This window comes from Entelurus aequoreus, linkage group LG12 (genome assembly GCF_033978785.1).
Source record: "Entelurus aequoreus isolate RoL-2023_Sb linkage group LG12, RoL_Eaeq_v1.1, whole genome shotgun sequence".
In the NCBI taxonomy this organism is placed as follows: Eukaryota; Metazoa; Chordata; class Actinopteri; order Syngnathiformes; family Syngnathidae; genus Entelurus; species Entelurus aequoreus.
This window is the reverse complement of record NC_084742.1, coordinates 70,067,190-70,090,900: the sequence shown is the minus strand read 5'-3', so window position 1 is coordinate 70,090,900 and position 23,711 is coordinate 70,067,190. Positions and strand designations below refer to the sequence as shown.

Genomic DNA, 23,711 nt, shown 5'->3' with positions numbered 1-23,711 from the left:
TCCCTTTCAGGCAAAACTGGACAATAATGCACTATATTAATTTATATTATTATGTTTTGTCAACTTGTACGTCTTTGTCATTGCCTGAAATAAATAAATAAATGAAAAAAAGAAAAGAAAAAATGGGTCCCGTTTTTATAGTCCTTGGTATGACTCGGCCGGGGTTGGAACTCACGACCTACCGATCTCAGGTCGGACACTCTAACCCAGGGGTGGGCAATTAATTTTTACCGGGGGCCGCATGAGCAACCCGAGCACTGCTGGAGGGCCACATCGACAATATTTCAATTACATTTTGCTCAATATTATTTTTGATATATACCGTAAGATAAATAATAATAATAATAATTAATAATAATAATAATAATAATACTTTCATTTAACCTAACTTAACTTTATACCAAAAGCACTGCTTTGGAAATTATTTGTACCCCTTTCAGAGATCACATTTAGTTCCCCTTAAACATCCTCATGTTGCACAATGAAATGTAAGCATAGGATGAAGTGTGCATTCCTGTAACTTTATCTAATAACAGCATTCCATGATTAATATCAATAAATTAACATTAATAATAAATGACAGTAAAATAAGCACACGTATGACTGAGGAGTCATAGTGTAACTTTGTGTGGTGTTTGAGTTGTCCAACTTTTTGTGTGGCCATAAACGCACCAGTGGTTTAGTGCTATGCGTGTTGGTGACAGATGACAAGTTTGTGTTGGCCTGGTTTGTACGGCAGAAAATGACTAGATTTTCGAGATAGACGTTTTTTACTCATGTTTTTGGTGTGGTTATGTCCGAATATAAACAGTTTTGCTCAATAAAGTGATTGATATAATTCGTGTCCTCGAAGCATCTCGATAGACGTTACAATAATTGAACGGTGTTCAATTGAACGGTGTTGACGAACACCGTTAGGGCCGCTTGTTGTCACTCAGAGTTGCATTGCAAAATTACACAGAATAAATGTGTTTATTTTGTTTAAATTCAGATGGGATTTGATTTGGTGCGCGGCATATATTTGCTGTGCGCAGAGGACGCTTGAGAAGTGCGCAATTGCGCAGGCGCGCACCTTAGAGGGAACGTTGCTTGGCAGTCCATGTCTTGTTGAAAACACGCCATTCCTCATCAACTTTTCTCTTTTTAGCGTCTCGGGCGTAAACCGTGCATCACTTGTCGCTGCATGTGCACCTTCACTCACACGTTACACACGGACATACGCCCATAAATAACACTTTTCAAAATAAAAGCAGCACAGTTGTATTGCGCGCACGACATAGATGTTTTTTCAACTTTATTTTGTGATTTGTGATTGCAGCTGTTCACATGCACTCACAATCACGCACAAATAACGCTTTTCAAAACAAAAGCAGCACCGTTGTATTGCACACTCGACATGGATACTTTTTAAAATGTATTTTGTAATTTATAATTGGCCTCACGCGGGCCGGACAGGGACGCACAAAGGGCCGGATGTGGCCCGCGGGCCGCAGAATGCCCGGGTCTGCTCTAACCACTTGGCCACTGAGCCAAAACCCAAAACCACGTTGTGTAAATCGTAAATAAAAACAAAATACAATGATTTGCAAATCCTTTTCCACCTACATTCAATTGAATAGACTGCAAAGACAAGATATTTAACCTTCGAACTGAAAAAACGTTATTTTTTGCAATTATTAGCTCATTTGGAATTTTGATGCCTGCAATGTGTTTAAAAAAAGCTGACACAAGTGGCAAAAAAATGACTGAGAAAGTTGAGGAATGCTCATCCAACACTTCTCTGGGACACCCTTCAGGTGAACAGGCTAATTGGGAACAGGTGGGCGCCATGATTGGGTATGAAAGCCGCTTCCATGAAATGCTCAGTCATTCACTCTGTGAACAAATTCAGTTACATGAACATGTTAACGTGAGAATGTTGTAAACATTTACACAGTTTTCCTGGTAAGAATGTACCCAAGGTGCCTTGAGAGTATAACCTTTTAGTTTCATTGACCTTTTGGTTCTTCTTTTCCAGCTGTGACAACAATATCCCCCATTCCCATTTCCGACGTGACCAGCATCCAACATGCGTCTCCTCGCCGCCCTGTGCCTCCTTCTTCTCCTCCGGTTCGGCGAGCCTCGCCGGGGAAAGCCCGAGTGGGGCCGTACGCGGGGTAAGGGCAGGGCCGGCGTCGTGAGGCGTCAAACGCAAGAGTGTAAGGAGTACATAGAGGCGGGGGACAAGTACCTGGACTGCCAGGACAGACAGTTGACCGCCGTGATGCAAGACTGGCCCAAAGACATCAACCACCTGCTGCTGGCCAGGAATAAAATCCAGGCAAGTACAAGCAGTTCTTAGCCAGATACAGGATACGTAGCACCTGCTCCGGTCCAGACACAGCTTGTCCATTGCACTTTCATATCTGGACTCATTTCCGGGCTGTAAGTGGTCCCGACCTCTCGATACAACCCAAAATACAGCCGCATTGTTGATATCATGAACATCTGCGCAGCATCACAGGGGGCTGAGATCAAAGGAAGATCCGGAACTGCAGCCTATAACAGTCTTGCCTTTTCATTTAAATCAGGGTTGTCAAAAGTTTTTTCCACTGAGGGCTTGCACACTAGAAAATAAAAGCATGCAGGGGCCATTTTTATATTTTCATTATCAAAACCAGTACAATATATATCGTAACCCTTAGGGCAGGGGTTGGCAACCCAAAATGGTGAAAGAGCCATATTGGACCAAAAATACCACAACAAAAAAATCTGTCTGGAGCCGCAAAAAATGTAAAGCCTTATATAAGTGTTATAATGAAGGCAACACATGATGTAAGTGTTTATATTAGCTGTATTAGCCTACTATCAAAATGGCTTTAAAAGTCTTATATAAGTGTTATTATGAAGGCAACACATGATGTAAGTGTCTATATTAGCCTACTATCAAAATGACTTTAAAAGTCTTATATAAGTGTTATAATGAAGGCAACACATGATGTAAGTGTTTATATTAGCTATATTAGCCTACTGTCAAAATGACTTTAAAAGTCTTATATAAGTGTTATTATGAAGGCAACACATGATGTAAGTGTTTATATTAGCTGTATTAGCCTACTATCAAAATGGCTTTAAAAGTCTTATATAAGTGTTATTATGAAGGCAACACATGATGTAAGTGTTTATATTAGCGATATTAGCCTACTGTCAAAATGACTTTAAAAGTCTTATATAAGTGTTATAATGAAGGCAACACGTGATGTAAGTGTCTATATTAGCTGTATTAGCCTACTATCAAAATGACTTTAAAAGTCTTATATAAGTGTTATAATGAAGGCAACACATGATGTAAGTGTCTATATTAGCTATATTAGCCTACTATCAAAATGACTTTAAAAGTCTTATATAAGTGTTATAATGAAGGCAACACATGATGTAAGTGTCTATATTAGCTATATTAGCCTACTATCAAAATGACTTTAAAAGTCTTATATAAGTGTTATAATGAAGGCAACACATGATGTAAGTGTCTATATTAGCCTACTGTCAAAATGACTTTAAAAGTCTTGTATAAGTGTTATAATGAAGGCAACACATGATGTAAGTGTCTATATTAGCCTACTATCAAAATGACTTTAAAAGTCTTATATAAGTGTTATAATGAAGGCAACACATGATGTAAGTGTCTATATTAGCCTACTATCAAAATGACATTAAAAGTCTTATATAAGTGTTATAATGAAGGCAACACATGATGTAAGTGTCTATATTAGCTATATTAGCCTACTATCAAAATGACTTTAAAAGTCTTATATAAGTGTTATAATGAAGGCAACACATGATGTAAGTGTCTATATTAGCCTACTGTCAAAATGACTTTAAAAGTCTTATATAAGTGTTATAATGAAGGCAACACATGATGTAAGTGTCTATATTAGCCTACTATCAAAATGACTTTAAAAGTCTTATATAAGTGTTATTATGAAGGCAACACATGATGTAAGTGTTTATATTAGCTGTATTAGCCTACTATCAAAATGGCTTTAAAAGTCTTATATAAGTGTTATTATGAAGGCAACACATGATGTAAGTGTTTATATTAGCGATATTAGCCTACTGTCAAAATGACTTTAAAAGTCTTATATAAGTGTTATAATGAAGGCAACACGTGATGTAAGTGTCTATATTAGCTGTATTAGCCTACTATCAAAATGACTTTAAAAGTCTTATATAAGTGTTATAATGAAGGCAACACATGATGTAAGTGTCTATATTAGCTATATTAGCCTACTATCAAAATGACTTTAAAAGTCTTATATAAGTGTTATAATGAAGGCAACACATGATGTAAGTGTCTATATTAGCTATATTAGCCTACTATCAAAATGACTTTAAAAGTCTTATATAAGTGTTATAATGAAGGCAACACATGATGTAAGTGTCTATATTAGCCTACTGTCAAAATGACTTTAAAAGTCTTATATAAGTGTTATAATGAAGGCAACACATGATGTAAGTGTCTATATTAGCCTACTATCAAAATGACTTTAAAAGTCTTATATAAGTGTTATAATGAAGGCAACACATGATGTAAGTGTCTATATTAGCCTACTATCAAAATGACATTAAAAGTCTTATATAAGTGTTATAATGAAGGCAACACATGATGTAAGTGTCTATATTAGCTATATTAGCCTACTATCAAAATGACTTTAAAAGTCTTATATAAGTGTTATAATGAAGGCAACACATGATGTAAGTGTCTATATTAGCCTACTGTCAAAATGACTTTAAAAGTCTTATATAAGTGTTATAATGAAGGCAACACATGATGTAAGTGTCTATATTAGCCTACTATCAAAATGACTTTAAAAGTCTTATATAAGTGTTATAATGAAGGCAACACATGATGTAAGTGTTTATATTAGCTATATTAGCCTACTGTCAAAATGACTTTAAAAGTCTTATATAAGTGTTATAATGAAGGCAACACATGATGTAAGTGTTTATATTAGCTGTATTAGCCTACTATCAAAATGGCTTTAAAAGTCTTATATAAGTGTTATTATGAAGGCAACACATGATGTAAGTGTTTATATTAGCGATATTAGCCTACTGTCAAAATGACTTTAAAAGTCTTATATAAGTGTTATAATGAAGGCAACACGTGATGTAAGTGTCTATATTAGCTGTATTAGCCTACTATCAAAATGACTTTAAAAGTCTTATATAAGTGTTATAATGAAGGCAACACATGATGTAAGTGTCTATATTAGCTATATTAGCCTACTATCAAAATGACTTTAAAAGTCTTATATAAGTGTTATAATGAAGGCAACACATGATGTAAGTGTCTATATTAGCTATATTAGCCTACTATCAAAATGACTTTAAAAGTCTTATATAAGTGTTATAATGAAGGCAACACATGATGTAAGTGTCTATATTAGCCTACTGTCAAAATGACTTTAAAAGTCTTATATAAGTGTTATAATGAAGGCAACACATGATGTAAGTGTCTATATTAGCCTACTATCAAAATGACTTTAAAAGTCTTATATAAGTGTTATAATGAAGGCAACACATGATGTAAGTGTCTATATTAGCCTACTATCAAAATGACATTAAAAGTCTTATATAAGTGTTATAATGAAGGCAACACATGATGTAAGTGTCTATATTAGCTATATTAGCCTACTATCAAAATGACTTTAAAAGTCTTATATAAGTGTTATAATGAAGGCAACACATGATGTAAGTGTCTATATTAGCCTACTGTCAAAATGACTTTAAAAGTCTTATATAAGTGTTATAATGAAGGCAACACATGATGTAAGTGTCTATATTAGCCTACTATCAAAATGACTTTAAAAGTCTTATATAAGTGTTATAATGAAGGCAACACATGATGTAAGTGTCTATATTAGCCTACTATCAAAATGACATTAAAAGTCTTATATAAGTGTTATAATGAAGGCAACACATGATGTAAGTGTCTATATGAGCTATATTAGCCTACTATCAAAATGACTTTAAAAGTCTTATATAAGTGTTATAATGAAGGCAACACATGATGTAAGTGTCTATATTAGCCTACTGTCAAAATGACTTTAAAAGTCTTATATAAGTGTTATAATGAAGGCAACACATGATGTAAGTGTCTATATTAGCCTACTATCAAAATGACTTTAAAAGTCTTATATAAGTGTTATAATGAAGGCAACACATGATGTAAGTGTTTATATTAGCTATATTAGCCTACTGTCAAAATGACTTTAAAAGTCTTATATAAGTGTTATAATGAAGGCAACACATGATGTAAGTGTTTATATTAGCTGTATTAGCCTACTATCAAAATGGCTTTAAAAGTCTTATATAAGTGTTATTATGAAGGCAACACATGATGTAAGTGTTTATATTAGCGATATTAGCCTACTGTCAAAATGACTTTAAAAGTCTTATATAAGTGTTATAATGAAGGCAACACGTGATGTAAGTGTCTATATTAGCTGTATTAGCCTACTATCAAAATGACTTTAAAAGTCTTATATAAGTGTTATAATGAAGGCAACACATGATGTAAGTGTCTATATTAGCTATATTAGCCTACTATCAAAATGACTTTAAAAGTCTTATATAAGTGTTATAATGAAGGCAACACATGATGTAAGTGTCTATATTAGCTATATTAGCCTACTATCAAAATGACTTTAAAAGTCTTATATAAGTGTTATAATGAAGGCAACACATGATGTAAGTGTCTATATTAGCCTACTGTCAAAATGACTTTAAAAGTCTTATATAAGTGTTATAATGAAGGCAACACATGATGTAAGTGTCTATATTAGCCTACTATCAAAATGACTTTAAAAGTCTTATATAAGTGTTATAATGAAGGCAACACATGATGTAAGTGTCTATATTAGCCTACTATCAAAATGACATTAAAAGTCTTATATAAGTGTTATAATGAAGGCAACACATGATGTAAGTGTCTATATTAGCTATATTAGCCTACTATCAAAATGACTTTAAAAGTCTTATATAAGTGTTATAATGAAGGCAACACATGATGTAAGTGTCTATATTAGCCTACTGTCAAAATGACTTTAAAAGTCTTATATAAGTGTTATAATGAAGGCAACACATGATGTAAGTGTCTATATTAGCCTACTATCAAAATGACTTTAAAAGTCTTATATAAGTGTTATAATGAAGGCAACACATGATGTAAGTGTCTATATTAGCCTACTATCAAAATGACATTAAAAGTCTTATATAAGTGTTATAATGAAGGCAACACATGATGTAAGTGTCTATATTAGCCTACTGTCAAAATGGCTTTAAAAGCCTTATATAAGTGTTATAATGAAGGCAACACATGATGTAAGTGTCTATATTAGCCTACTATCAAAATGACTTTAAAAGTCTTATATAAGTGTTATAATGAAGGCAACACATGATGTAAGTGTCTATATTAGCCTACTATCAAAATGACTTTAAAAGTCGTATATAAGTGTTATAATGAAGGCAACACATGATGTAAGTGTCTATATTAGCCTACTATCAAAATGGCTTTAAAAGCCTTATATAAGTGTTATAATGAAGGCAACACATGATGTAAGTGTCAGTGGCACTGGGAGCAGGTGGGTAAAATGTCTTCCCCAAGGACACAATGGCAGTGACTAGGATGGCGGAAGCGGGGATCGAACCTGGAACCCTCAGGTTGCTGCCACGGCCACTCTATCGACCGAGCCGTACCGCTATAAGAATTCCTATATAGCAGTGATTACAAATCCCTCATTGACATTATCATCACAGCCATTTATAAAAAATAACATAAAAACATTTAAAAAATGAACACATGTCACAGTGGCTTACACTTGCATCGCATCTCAGAAGATTGACAACACATTGTGTCCAAAATGTTCCACAAAGATAAAAGAAGTCATATTTTAGGTTCATTTAAGAGTTCAAACTAATTTGAATAATGGATCCCATACTCCAATATCCATCCATTTTCTACCGCTGTTACAAATATGCGCCACACTGTGAACCCACACCAAACAAGAATGACAAACACATTTCGGGAGAACATCCGCACCGTAACACAACACAAACACAACACAACAAATACCCAGAATCCCTTGTAGCCCTAACTCTTCCGGGCTACAATATACACCGCCGCTACCACCAAATCTAGATTTTTTTTAAAGAAATCTTTTCTAGCGGCCCAGCCTCACCCAGTTTCTGCATCCAGTGGCCTCCAGGTAAATTGAGTTTGAGACCCTTGGTTTAGAGGTCACGTTTTCATTTTCGGTACAGTAAGAAAACAACAAAATATACATTTTTGGGTTATTTATTCACCAAATTTGCAAAAACTTCCACCAAATATATTTTTCTTAGTGGAATATTTGATATGAAGTAATGGGAACCTTGGATAGGTCAATAATTCATAATAACATTGATTTTGATTAGGGATGTCCGATAATGGCTTTTTGCCGATATCCGATATTCCGATATTGTCCAACTCTTTAATTACCGATACCGATATCAACCGATACCGATATATACAGTTGTGGAATTAACACATTATTATGCCTAATTTGGACAACCAGGTATGGTGAAGATAAGGTCCTTTTTTTTTTAAATTAATAAAATAAAATAAGATAAATAAATTAAAAACATTTTCTTGAATAAAAAAGAAAGTAAAACAATATAAAAACAGTTACATAGAAACTAGTAATGAATGAAAATGAGTGAAATGAACTGTTAAAGGTTAGTACTATTAGTGGAGCAGCAGCACGCACAATCATGTGTGCTTACGGACTGTATCCCTTGCAGACTGTATTGATATATATTGATATATAATGTAGGAAGCAGAATATTAATAACAGAAAGAAACAACCCTTTTGTGTGAATGAGTGTAAATGGGGGGAGGGAGGTTTTTTGGGTTGGTGCACTAATTGTAAGTGTATCTTGTGTTTTTTATGTTGATTTAATAAAAAAAATAAAAATTAAAAAAATTAAAAAAACGATACCGATAATAAAAAAAAAACCCATACCGATAATTTCCGATATTACATTTTAAAGCATTTATCGGCCAATAATATCGGCCGGCCGATATTATCGGACATCTCTAATTTTGATTCAATATTATGTTTTGAGCAATGATTTGAGCTTTGTTTTATTAGTCAACATTGCAACTTTTTCTAAATTACATTTAACCTTTAAGCTTTTTTATTTCACTTTTGTTATGTTTTTGTTTATTTTAATAGTATTTTTAGAATGTGCCGTGGGCCTTTACAACATTAGCTGTGGCCTCCGGGGCACACTTTTGACACCCCCGCTATAGATAATAAAAAATTAAATCCGATAAATCTATGGATAAAAAGCAGAGCCTGGCGACGCATGCGCGTTTATCATAACTCTCTCTCTCTCTCTCTGTCTCTGCCCCTCCCTCACCAATGCTGCTGTTTGTTTTGTTTTTAACCCCTTCTTAACCCTGAACGTACATTGAAAATACACGCAACCCTAACTCAAAATGCCGGACATTTGAGGCATTGAAGAAACTCCGCCCTGACAGCTCCGCAAAAGAGGACATGTCCGGTGAAAAGAGGACATTGTAGCCCGTTAGCTGCTAGCATGCCGTGTGTTGTGCCTCTGTGTGCATTGTTTACACAACGTGCAATACGCTACTTAATATGTCCGTGTGGAAACTTGTTCGGTACACCTCCGAACCGAACCGGAACCCCCGTACCGAAACGGTTCAATACATATACACGTATACTGTATTTTTCGGAGTATAAGTCGCACCGGAGTATAAGTCGCATCTGCCGAAAATGCATAATAAAGGAGGAAAAAAACATACATAAGTCGCACTGGAGTATAAGTTGCATTTTTGGGGGAAATTTATTTGCTAAAACCCAACATCCGCACCGTAACACAACATAAACACAACACAACAGAACAAATACCCAGAACCCCTTGCAGCACTGACTCTTCCGGGATGCTACAATATACACCCCCGCTACCCCCTATCCCCCCCACACCTCAATCCCGCCCCCCAACCCCGCCCACCTCAACCTCCTCATGCTCTCTCAGGGAGAGCATGTCCCAAATTCCAAGCTGCTGTTTTGAGGCATGTTAAAAAAAATAATGCACTTTGTGACTTCAATAATAATAAATATGGCAGTGCCATGTTGGCATTTTTTTTCTATAACTTGAGTTGAATTATTTAGAAAAACCTTGTTACATTGTTTAATGCATCCAGCGGGGCATCACAACAAAATTAGGCATAATAATGTGTTAATTCCACGACTGTATATATCGGTATCGGTTGATATCGGTATCGGTAATTAAGAGTTGGACAATATCGGATATCGGCAAAAAAGCCATTATCGGACATCTCTAATTACAGTATATTATCATACTTTTCGGACATGTTTTTATCTAAATAAAAATACTTAACTTTACAGAAAACTACCCATCAAATTCATAAAAATGACAACAAATTGTATGTTGTTCTTTACAGCATGTAACTGTAAATTATAAAAAAATATTACAGTTTTTTTGCATAAAAATTCTGTTGACTGAGCTGCCAGTTTTTGACTGTAAAATCTGCGGTTGTTGTTTTTAACGGTGTATTACTGTAAATAGAAAGATGGTACTTTTTTTTTTACGGTAGAAAAACTGGCAGCTAAGTAGCCCAGAATAAATAAAAAAATAACTTGGACTGTTTTTCCATTAACAATAAAATGTTGTAAAAACCAATGTCAATTCAACACAAAAATTCTGGCAATTAATCTCCCAGCTTTTTCTGTAAACCCCCTCGACTCCCCCAAAAAAACAAAAACAAAAACGGTGGTATTGTTTTTATTCTTACAGTAAAAAGTTGTGAAAAACAAAACAAAACTATATTTTACAGTCAAATTTGGTAAATGTAAATGTATTGCTGCAAAATCGACAGTCTACTTAAAACAATTTATATACCGTATTTTTCGGAGCATAAGTCGCACCGGAGTATAAGTCGCACCGGCCGAAAATGCATAACAAAGAAGGAAAAAAACATATATGTCGCATTTTTGGGGGGAAATTTATTTGCTAAAAGCCAACACCAAGAATAGACATTTGAAAGGCAATTTAAAATAAATAAAGAATAGTGAACAACAGGCTGAATAAGTGTACGTTATATGAGGCATAAATAACCAACTGGTATGTTAACGTAACATATTATGGTAAGAGTCATTCAAATAACTATAACATATAGAACATGCTATACGTTTACTGGGGATGTCCGATAATGGCTTTTTGCCGATATCCGATATTCCGATATTGTCCAACTCTTTAATTACCGATACCGATATCAACCGATACCGATATCAACCGATATATACAGTCGTGGAATTGACACATTATTATGTCTAATTTGGACAATCAGGCATGGTGAAGATAAGGTACTTTTTTAAAAAAATTATAAAATAAAATAAGATCAATAAATTAAAAACATTTTCTTGAATAAAAAAGAAAGTAAAACAATATAAAAACAGTTACATAGAAACTAGTAATTAATGAAAATGAGTAACATTAACTGTTAAAGGTTAGTACTATTAGTGGAGCAGCAGCACACACAATCATGTGTGCTTACGGACTGTATCCCTTGCAGACTGTATTGATATATATTGATATATAATGTAGGAAGCAGAATATTAATAACAGAAAGAAACAACCCTTTTGTGTGAATGAGTGTGAATGGGGGGGGGGGGGGGGGTTTGGGTTGGTGCATTAATTGTAAGTGTATCTTGTGTTTTTTATGTTGATTTAATTAAAAAAACAAAAAAAAAAAAAAAAAACGATACCGATAAAAAAACCGATACCGATAATTTCCGATATTACATTTTAACGCATTTATCGGCCGTTATAATATCGGCCTGCCGATATTATCGGACATCCCTAACGTTTACCAAACAATCTGTCACTCCTAATCGCTAAATCCCATGAAGTCTTGTACGTCTAGTCCGGGGGTCGGCAACCCGCGGCCCTAGAGCCGCACGAGGCTCTTTAGCGCCGCCCTAGTGGCTCTCTGGAGATTTTTCAAAAATGTATGAAGAATGGAAAAAGATGAGGGGAAAAAAAATCTATTTTTTTGTTTTAGTATGGTTTCTGTAGGAGGACAAACATGACACTAATTGTTATAAAGCACACTGTTTATATTAAACATGCTTCACTGATTCGAGTATTTGGCGAGCGCCGTTTTGTCCTACTAATTTTGGCGGTCCTTCAACTCACCTTAGTTTGTTTCCATGTATAACTTTCTCCGACTTTCTAGGACGTGTTTTATGCCACTTCTTTTTCTGTCTCATTTTGTCCACCACACTTTTAACGTTGTGCGTGAAGGCACAAAGGTGAGTTTTGTTGATGTTATTGACTTGTGTGGAGTGCTAATCAGACATATTTGGTCACTGCATGACTGCAAGCTAATCGATGCTAACATGCTATTTAGGCTAGCTATATGTACATATTGCATCATTATGCCTCATTTGTAGCTATATTTGAGCTCATTTAGTTTCCTTTAAGTCCTCTTAATTAAATTTATGTCTCATGACACATGAAATATGGCTTTTAATTTGTTGCGGCTCCAGACCGATTTGTTTTTGTATTTTTGGTCCAATATGGCTCTTTCAACATTTTGGGTTGCCGACCCCTGGTCTAGTCTCTTACGTGAATGAGCTAAATAATATTATTTGATATTTTACGCTAATGTGTTAATAATTTCACACATAAGTCGCTCCTGAGTATAAGTCGCACCCCCGGCCAAACTAGGAAAAAAACTGCGACTTATAGTCCGAAAACTACGGTAGTTACACCCCTACTATACTCTATTGTTTATTTAAAAAGTACTGTATTATTGCCACCTGAACGGGTTGTGGTTTTGCTCCGAGCCTCAGGTTTAGTAATAATATTCTTCTAACGCCCTTCTTTAGGTTCTGAGGAACAACATGTTCTCCCAGTTCAGCCAGCTAAAGAGCTTGGACCTCCAGCAAAATGACATCTCCATGGTGGAGGAGCGGGCCTTCAGCGGTCTGACCAAACTCAGGACGCTCCTGCTGCAGCACAACAGCTTGAAAACGGCCTCGGAGGAGGTCCTCCTCCCCATGCCCCGCCTCACCTACCTCCGTCTCTACGACAACCCCTGGAGCTGCCGCTGCCCGATTGACAGCCTGATTAGGACCCTGCAGGTGCCAACCAACCGCAACCTGGGCAATTACGCCAAGTGCGCCGAGCCTTTTTCGCTGAGGGGCCAGAAGCTGAAGAAGCTGAACGTGGACTCGTTATGTGCAGGTGACAAAGAGGCGGATGGGACTCGACCAAAGCCTCCAGTCATCAACAAGCCGGTGGTGACATCCATGTGCCACACCTACATATTCCCCAAACCTCTGCTGGACTGCAGCAACAAAGGTGAGAATGTCACACTGAACGGTTTATCATTTAAATCACCAAAATGATTCCCGAGCACGGCCACTGCTCACTGCTCCCCTCACTGGAACAAGGGGATGGGTCAAACGCAGAGGGTAATTTCACCACACTTAGTGTGTGTGACTATCAGTGGTACTTTACCTTTAACTTTAACTCCGCTTGCTAAACTGACGGGCTAATACACTGCAAAAACTGAAATCTAAGTAAGATTAAAGGCCTACTGAAAGCCACTACTAGCGACCACGCAGTCTGATAGTTTATATATCAATGATGAAATCTTAACATTGCAACACATGCCAATACGGCCGGTTAACTTATAAAGTGACATTTTAAATTTCCCGGGAAACTTCCGGTTGAAAACGTCTATGTATGATGACGTATGCGCGTGACGTCAATGGTTGAAGCGGAAGTATTGGGACACATTGAATCCAATACAAACAGCTCTGTTTTCATCGCAAAATTCCACAGTATTCTGGACATCTGTGTTGGTGAATCTTTTGCAATTTGTTTAATGAACAATGGAGACTGCAAAGAAGAAAGCTGTAGGTGGGATCGGTGTATTAGCGGCTGGCTGCAGCAACACAACCAGTAGGACTTTGAGGATAGCAGACGCGCTATCCGACGCTAGCCGCCGACCGCATCGATGATCGGGTGAAGTCCTTCGTCGCGCCGTCGATCGCCGGAACGCAGGTGAGCACGGGTGTTGATGAGCAGATGAGGGCTGGCGTAGGTGGAGCGCTAATGTTTTTAGCATAGCTCTGTCGAAGTCCTGTAGCTAAGTTAGCTTCAATGGCGTCGTTAGCAACAGCATTGCTAGGCTTCGCCAGGCGGTACAGCATTAACCGTGTGGTTACAGGTCCAGAGTTTGGTAGTATTGTTGATCTTCTGTCTATCCTTCCAGTCAGGGGCTTGTTTCTTTTGTTTCTATCTGCAGTTAAGCACGATGCTATCACGTTAGCTCCGTAGCTAAAGTGCTTTGCCGATGTATTGTCGTGGAGATAAAATGAATGTCCATTTCGTGTTCTCGACTCTCATTTTCAAGAGGATATAGTATCCCAGGTGGTTTAAAATACAAATCCGTGATCCACAATAGAAAAAGGAGAAAGTGTGGAATCCAATGAGCCCTTGTACCTAAGTTACGATCAGAGCGAAAAAAGATGCGTCCTGCACTGCACTCTAGTCCTTCACTCTTACGTTCCTCATCCACGAATCTTTCATCCTCGCTCAAATTAATGGGGTAATCGTCGCTTTCTCGGTCTGAATCGCTCTCGCTGCTGGTGTAAACAATGGGGAAATGTGAGGAGCCTTTCAACCTGTGACGTCACGCTACTTCCGGTACAGGCAAGGCTTTTTTTATCAGCGACCAAAAGTTGCGAACTTTATCGTCGATGTTCTCTACTAAATCCTTTCAGCAAAAATATGGCAATATCGCGAAATGATCAAGTATGACACATAGAATGGATCTGCTATCCCCGTTTAAATAAGACAATTTCATTTCAGTAAGCCTTTAAATATGTCAAATAAGGGTGATATTTGCTTATTTTCTGTCTGATAAGATCATTCTTCTCACTAAGCAGATTTTATGTTAGAGTGTTTTACTTGTTTTAAGGGTTTTGGTCCTAAATGATCTCAGTAAGATATTACAGCTTGTTGCTGAGATTTGATGACTTATATTGAGTAAAACATGCTTGAAACTAGAATATCAACTGTTGCAAAGCTGTGTCATCAACACTCACAAGTATAAAACTACTTTTTTAAAGTCATAATTTCTTATTTCTAGCATGAAAAAAAAAATCATTATGTCAAGATAATGGCACTAGCATTTACTTAATTTAAGAATATTTTTCAACATATTGAGCAAAAAGGTCTAATTTTTTTCTTCTACCAAGGAAAGTGCACTTGTTATTAGTGAGAATATACTTATTTTAAGGTATTTTTGGGTTAATTGAGGTTAGCTAATTTGACTTGTTTTGGAAAGTCTTGACAAGCCGAATTTTCTTGTTCTATTGGCAGATCATTTTGCTTAGTTCAAATAAAATACCCCTCATTTTTGTATTTATTTTTTCTTGTTTTTGAACACTGACTTTTTGCAGTGTACACACAAACAGACTTGTTTTTTTTTTTTAAAGAGGAAGTAGTAAATCTGTCTTTGATTTTGAAACCCCGCCGTATGAGAAGAAAGCCATAAAGATGGACACAGGCCAAAATTAGTGAAGAAAAATGAGGTGAATCAAAGAGAAAGAAGTGTGTCCAATTGATCAACATCTGGCTCTATAACGTGCGTCTTCAATTTTCTATGATCCAAGAAAGGTTCCTGTGTTGCCGTTCCAAAAACGACTTGACAACTTCTGAATTGGGTGCAAGACTGAACAGATAGACTGTTTTTGTCTGCCAGATTCCGACCCCCCAAAAAAACATCTTCGTTCTTCACTGCACATGGACTCACAATGCACACGCCTGTGTCAGGCACATTTGAAAGAGATATTTAGCATATTTTCCAAGTATTTCTACAGAGGGACTGGTGAATGGGGTCTCTATCTGACTCGCTCGCTGCCCATTTAGCTTTAAAAAAAATAAAAAAATAAAAAAATCTGCTAAAGCTGTTGTGACATGATCGATACTATCATCTCACTTCTAAATCAATTTGAAATTTTCAAAAAAATCGATTGAAGAAATAAATATATATATATATATTTACACATACGTTACAGTACTGGGTTTTCTTTATTTTCATGACTATTGTAGATTGTCACTGAAGGCATCAAAACTATGACTGAACACATGTGGAGTTATGTGCTTAACAAAAAAAAGGTGAAATAACTGAAAACACATCCAAATATCGATTCTTATTCATCTTTATTCTAGATTAAAATAAATAAAAAAATTGATAAAAAAAATACATAAAAAAAAAAAAAGTATATATACAGTATATGTATACGTGAATACTGAATGTGTATATATATGTGTATACACAGTACAGGCCAAAGGTTTCAATGCTTTTTCTTTATTTTCATGACTATTTACATTGTAGATTGTCACTGAAGGCATCAAAACTATGACTGAACACATGTGGAGTTATGTACTTAACAAAAAAGAGGTGAAATAACTGAAAACACATCCAAATCTCGATTCTTATTCATCTTTATTCTAGATTAAAATAAATAAATAAATCGATTAAAAAAATATTAGTATATATAAAGTATATATACAGTAAACATTGATTGATTGATGATATATGTATATGTGTATACTGTATGTATATATATATATATATATATATATATATATATATATCAATCAATCAATCAATCAATGTTTATTTATATAGCCCTAAATCACAAGTGTCTCAAAGGGCTGTACAAGCCACAACGACATGCTCGGTGTCGAGTGGGTCTGACATAATATTGTGAAAGTCCAACACATCAGCGAAAGTCCAGTCCATGGTGGGGCCAGCGGGAACCATCCCGAGCGGAGACGGGTCAGCAGCGTAGAGATGTCCCCATCTGATGGACAGGCTAGCGGTCCACCCCGGAGTAGAGTAGAAAAGAAAAGAAAAGAAACGGCAGATCAACTGGTCTAAAAAGGGAGTCTATTATATATATATATATATATATATATATATATATATATATATATATATATATATATATATATATATATATATATATATATATATATATATATATATATATATATATAATGTGTGTGTGTGTATATACAGTACAGGCCAAAGGTTTCAATGCTTTTTCTTTATTTTCATGACTATTTACATTGTAGATTGTCACTGAAGGCATCAAAACTATGACTGAACACATGTGGAGTTATGTACTGAACAAAAAAAAGGTGAAATAACTGAAAACACATCCAAATCTCGATTCTTATTCATCTTTATTCTAGATTAAAATAAATAAATAAATCGATTAAAAAAATACATTAAAAAAAAAAAGTATATATACAGTAAACATTGATTGATTGATGATATATGTATATGTGTATACTGTATGTGTATATCTATATATATATATGTGTATATACAGTACAGGCCAAATGTTTCAATGAGTTTTCTTTATTTTCATGACTATTTACATAGTAAATTGTCACTGAAGGCATCAAAACTATGACTGAACACATGTGGAGTTATGTACTTAACAAAAAAAAGGTGAAATAACTGAAAACACATCCAAATCTCGATTCTTATTCATCTTTATTCTAGATTAAAATAAATAAAAAAATTGATTAAGAAAATACATTAAAAAAAAAAAAAGTATACTGTATATACATTATATGTATATACTGTTTGTGTGTATATATATATGTGTATATATATGTGTACCGGTATATACAGTACAGGAATAAGGTTTCAATGTGTTTTCGTTATTTTCATGACTATTTACATAGTAAATTGTCACTGAAGGCATCAAAACTATGAATGAACACATGTGGAGTTATGTACTTAACAAAAAAAAGGTGAAATAACTGGAAACACGTTTTATATTCTAGTTTCTTCAAAATAGCCACCCTTTGCTCTGATTACTGCTTTGCACACTCTTGGCATTCTCTCCATGAGCTGTGAAGTGAAAACCATTTCAGGTGACTACCTCTGGAAGTTCACCGAGAGAATGCAGAGAGTGTGCGAAAAAGTAATCAGAGCAAAGGGTGGCTATTTTGAAGGAACTAGAATATAAAACATGTTTTCGGTTATTTCACCTTTTTTTTTGTTAAGTACATAACTCCACATGTGTTCATTCATAGTTTTAATGCCTTCAGTGACAATCTACTATGTAAATAGTCATGAAAATAAAGAAAACGCATTGAAACCTTTGGCCTGTACTGTATATACACATATATACACACACATATATATATATATATATACATACACACATACAGTATACACATATACATATACTGTATATATCCTTTTTATGTATTTTTTTAATGTATTTTTTATTTTAATTTTAATCTAGAATAAAGATGAATAAGAATCGAGATTTGGATGTGAATCGGTTTTTCTGTGCACCACTTGGTATTGATCATGTCCATCTGTTTGTTCATGGTTTTTTGGGTTTTTTTTTTGGTCTTTGTTTTTAGGCCATCTCCATGCAACCAGAAATATATTTTCCAACCTTTAATCTGTTTCATTATAAATATTATACCAAATAATAAATTGCAAGAATCGGTTTGAATCGAGAATCACATTGAATAAAGGATCGAATCGTCAACCCGAGAGTCGGAATCGGATCGAATCGTTAAGTGCCCAAAGATTCACACTCCTAATAAATACATTTATATGACTGTAATTGTTAAGTGGGAACTGCACTTTTGGGGAACTTTGCCCATCATCCACAATCCTTGTGTGAGAAAAGAACACACGTCTTTCCGTATTCCTTGCATTTTAAATAGTAAACAACTGCCAGTATGAGGCGGCTAACTGCAGGTACAGTAATTGGGATGCAATCTATTCTTCCTAAGAAGCACTCTAAAAATCCTCCATAAACCTCCAACAACATTTTATATATCTGTACATGCTGTAAGTAAACTCTACTTCTAATGGCAGACTTTGTGAGAGCCTTGGAGCATTACCATGTTGCATTTATAGCTGAACATTTCAAGTAAGAACATAAAACAGTGACTAATAATTAGAAATCCAGGATATACTGTCGATCAGGGGTGTCAAACTCATTTTAGCTCAGGGGCCGCATGGAAGAAAATCTGTTCTCACTGATAAAATCATGGCATAATAATTAAAAAATAAAGACTTCTATATTATGCATTTTCGGCCGGTGCGACTTATACTCCGAAGTGACTTATACTCCGAAAAATACGGTAAATGTCTCCACACGATGTACATTTGACAGTGATTCATAGCAGGGAAGCTAACATCAGCCTACGGTGACAGCCAAAATATCTACTAACGTTACTTACCGCGATGTGCTTCCTCAAATTTGACGTTGAGTTCATGTAAGCTTAAGCTTGTTAATCATGTGACCGCCTGGCTCTGTTTGATTGGTGAAAAGGAGTCAAACGTCACCAGTGACAGCATTTGATTGGTGAAACGGAGTCAAACGTCACCAGTGACTGTATTTGATTGGTGAAACGGAGTCAAACGTCACCAGTGACTGCATTCGATTGGTGAAACGGAGTCAAACGTCACCACTGACAGCATTTGATTGGTGAAACGGAGCCAAACGTCACCAGTGACTGCATTTGATTGGTGACACGGAGTCAAACGTCACAAGTGACTGTATTTGATTGGTGAAACGGAGTCAAACGTCACCAGTGACTGTATTTGATTGGTGAAACGGAGTCAAACGTCACCAGTGACAGCATTTGATTGGTGAAACGGAGTCAAACGTCACCAGTGACTGTATTTTATTGGTGAAACGGAGTCAAACGTCACCAGTGACAGCATTTGATTGGTGAAACGGAGTCAAACGTCACCGGTGACTGCATTTGATTGGTGAAACGGAGTCAAACGTCACCAGTGACAGCATTTGATTGGTGAAACGGAGTCAAACGTCACCAGTGACTGCATTTGATTGGTGAAACGGAGTCAAACGTCACCAGTGACTGCGTTTGATTGGTGAAACGGAGTCAAACGTCACCAGTGACTGCATTTGATTGGTGAAACGGAGTCAAACGTCACCAGTGACTGCATCTGATTGGGGAAACGGAGTCAAACGTCACCAGTGACTGCATTTGATTGGTGAAACGGAGTCAAACGTCACCAGTGACTGCATCTGATTGGTGAAACGCAGGCATGCGATAGATCCTACTTTGAAGGTCTGTCTGACAAACCAAAACAAACAAAGCGTGCATTAACAGATGGATAAAAATCAGTAGCGAGTAGCGAGCTGAATGTAGATAAATGGAGCGGAGTAAAAGTAGCGTTTCTTCTCTATAAATATACTCAAGTAAAAGTAAAAGTATGTTGCATTAAAACAACTCTTATAAGTACAATTTATCCCAAAAGTTACTCAAGTAGATGTAACGGAGTAAATGTAGCGCGTTACTACCCACCTCCGACCCTAACTCAAAATACCGAACATTTGAGGCATTTAAGAAACCCCACAGCCCCGCAAAAGAGGACATGTCCGGGGAAAAGAGGACGTATGGTCAGTCTACCTGTATCCCCTCAACTTTGGTACCGTAAGAGTAGGGTTTTATGTCATATTCCTCACCAAGAGAATCAGTAGTCCAGTGTTTTAGCCCCAACCAGCAGCACTGGTCCAAATAAAGAGAATGGCGAGCATGGCAGCCAAGCCCGCAGGACAAACTTGGACCATGGTTTCCTTTCATACAAGACCAAAGAGAAGTGAGGTTAACTTTTTTTTTTCCAATCTCCGTGTCCTCGTTTCTCCTCCCTTGTGTCTTAATGGCGCCGCCCCTGTGGTCTGAGGGCTGCTTCTCTGAGGTGAACCACAGTGCATTTCAAGGCTCCACGTCAGTCTCAGTGCAGATCAGACTGGGACTCTGTCAGGGGAGCTGAAGACGAACCCTGAGTCACACTCTTGAAATATTTTACAGGAAAGCAAAGTTAAAGGCCTACTGAAATGAAATGTTCTTATTTAAACGGGGATAGCAGATCCATTCTATGTGTCATACTTGATCATTTCGCGATATTGCCGTATTTTTGCTGAAAGGATTTAGTAGAGAACATCGACGATAAAGTTTGCAACTTTTGGTCGCTGATAAAAAAAAGCCTTGCCTGTACCGGAAGTAGCGTGACGTCGCAGGTTGAAAGGCTCCTCACATTTCCCCATTGTTTACACCAGCAGCGAGAGCGATTCGGACCGAGAAAGCGACGATTACCCCATTAATTTGAGCGAGGATGAAAGATTTGTGGATGAGGAACGTAAGAGTGAAGGATTAGAGTGCAGTGCAGGACGTATCTTTTTTCGCTCTGACCGTAACTTAGGTACAAGCTGGCTCATTGGATTCCACACTCTCTCCTTTTTCTATTGTGGATCACGGATTTGTATTTTAAACCACCTCGGATACTATATCCTCTTGAAAATGAGAGTCCAGAACGCGAAATGGACATTCACAGTGACTTTTATCTCCAGGACAATACATCGGTGAAGCACTTTAGCTACGGAGCTAACGTGATAGCATCGTGCTTAAATGCAAATAGAAACAAAAGAAACAAGCCCCTGACTGGAAGGATAGACAGAAGATCAACAATACTACCAAACTCTGGACATGTAACCACACGGTTAACGCTGTACCGCCTGGCAAAGCCTAGCAATGCTGTTGCTGACGACGCCATTGAAGCTAACTTGGCTACGGGACCTCGACAGGGCTATGCTAAAAACATTAGCTATCCACCTACGCCAGCCATCATCTGCTCATCAACACCCGTGCTCACCTGCGTTCCAGCGATCGACGGCGCAACGAAGGACTTCACCCGATCATCGATGCGGTCGGCGGCTAGCGTCGGATAGCGCTTCTGCTATCCAACTCAAAGTCCTCCTGGTTGTGTTGCTGCAGCCAGCCGCTAATACACCGATCCCACCTACAGCTTTCTTCTTTGCAGTCTCCATTGTTCATTAAACAAATTGCAAAAGATTCACCAACACAGATGTCCAGAATACTGTGGAATTTTGCGATGAAAACAGAGCTGTTTGTATTGGATTCAATGTGTCCCAATACTTCCGCTTCAACCATTGACCTCACGCGCAAACGTCATCATACATAGACGTTTTCAACCCGAAGTTTCCCGGGAAATTTAAAATGTCACTTTATAAGTTAACCCGGCCGTATTGGCATGTGTTGCAATGTTAAGATTTCATCATTGATATATAAACTATCAGACTGCGTGGTCGGAAGTAGTGGGTCTCAGTAGGCCTTTAAGTCAGAGCATTTTTCTTTTCTTCTTTTAAACGAACGCCAGTATCAGACAAAATGTCAAACAGAACATGATTTTGCACAAGCAGCAGGTTGTTCCATTGGAGAACTTGCTGTTTTGATTGCTCCAGCTCTGGGTTTTCCTAGAGATCTGCCCTGTAGGAAAGTTCACCGGGCCATTGCGAGAACTTTTAGTGACTTAGCAGCATCGATACAGAAATGATTGCAGCTGCTGTGCGACCATAAAGCCTCAATTGAGCTAAGAACTTTTCTTACTTGGAATTATAAATTTAGTAACAAGTCCTCATAGTCTTGGATGTTAGGCTGCTTTTCCGCTAGGGAGTGGGATTTATGTTCTTAGGCTTCCTGACAGACTCTGGCCTGGCCTGAATAACACAGGTTGTTATTTTGCATCTAAATATGCCAGACAGTGTCCGTTTTCATCTGTAAATAGACTCTGCGGGCATGCGGACACAAGAGGAAATGATGGATTAGTGCACGGTGCACCAACAACAAACCACCTATGTGCGTCTTCCTATCCAGACTTGCTTTGTGGCACCTTGCCACCATGATAACAGCCTACAACATCTGTGCTGTGGCTATAAAGCTCGCAACATCTGCACTGTAAAAAAAAAAAAAGCATTCTTCTCAGTAAATTACACGGTCCGTGCGGCAGGAAACAGGGAGAGATACACGTGCAGGGACAGGATACTCTACGTAAAAACTAAGGGTGTAATGGTACACAAAAATTTCGGTTCGGTACGTACCTCGGTTTAGAGGTCACGGTTCGGTTCATTTTCGGTACAGTAAGAAAACAACAATATATACATTTTCTGGTTATTTATTTACCAAAATTTGTAAACAATGGCTTTATCCTTTTAACATTGCTTTAAAATAGCTGTGTGTGTGATGGATGTGAGCCACCACTAGGCTGATCAGTGCAACAGCAGGCAGTCATGAATGCTAAGCATAACAATAACATACATATATACACACAGGGTCCATTGCCAGGGCTAATGCAGTCAACATATATCAAATAAAAACTAAATAAGATAAGGCTCAGAATTGGTTTCTTAACAAAAACTTTCTACATATAAAGTGCAACATTTCCACATATAAAGTGCAACATTAAAGGCCTACTGAAATGACATTTTTTTATTTAAACGGGGATAGCAGATCCATTCTATGTGTCATACTTGATCATTTCGCGATATTGCCATATTTTTGCTGAAAGGATTTAGTAGAAAACAACGACGATAAAGTTCGCAACTTTTGGTCTCTGATAAAAAAAAGCCTTGCCCCTACCGGAAGTAGCGTGACGTAGTAGGTTGTTCGCTTCCTCATATTTTCCTATTGTTTTCAACGCAGCTAGAGCGATTCGGACCGAGAAAGCGACGATTACCCCATTA

At 36.9% G+C, this 23,711-nt stretch overlaps 1 protein-coding gene across 9 annotated transcripts in view; it reads left to right on the top strand.

Moving 5' to 3' along the window:
- Positions 1 to 23,711, top strand: part of lrrc17 (leucine rich repeat containing 17) — a 112,165-nt gene that overhangs the window by 45,515 nt on the left and 42,939 nt on the right. For all 9 annotated transcript variants that reach the window (XM_062066591.1, XM_062066596.1, XM_062066593.1 and 6 more), the window contains 2 exons: positions 2,018 to 2,320; positions 12,963 to 13,437. In XM_062066591.1, the coding sequence (XP_061922575.1) occupies positions 2,069 to 2,320; positions 12,963 to 13,437 (727 nt within the window). In that variant the 5' untranslated portion in view covers positions 2,018 to 2,068. The remainder of the gene's footprint in view (positions 1 to 2,017; positions 2,321 to 12,962; positions 13,438 to 23,711) is intronic.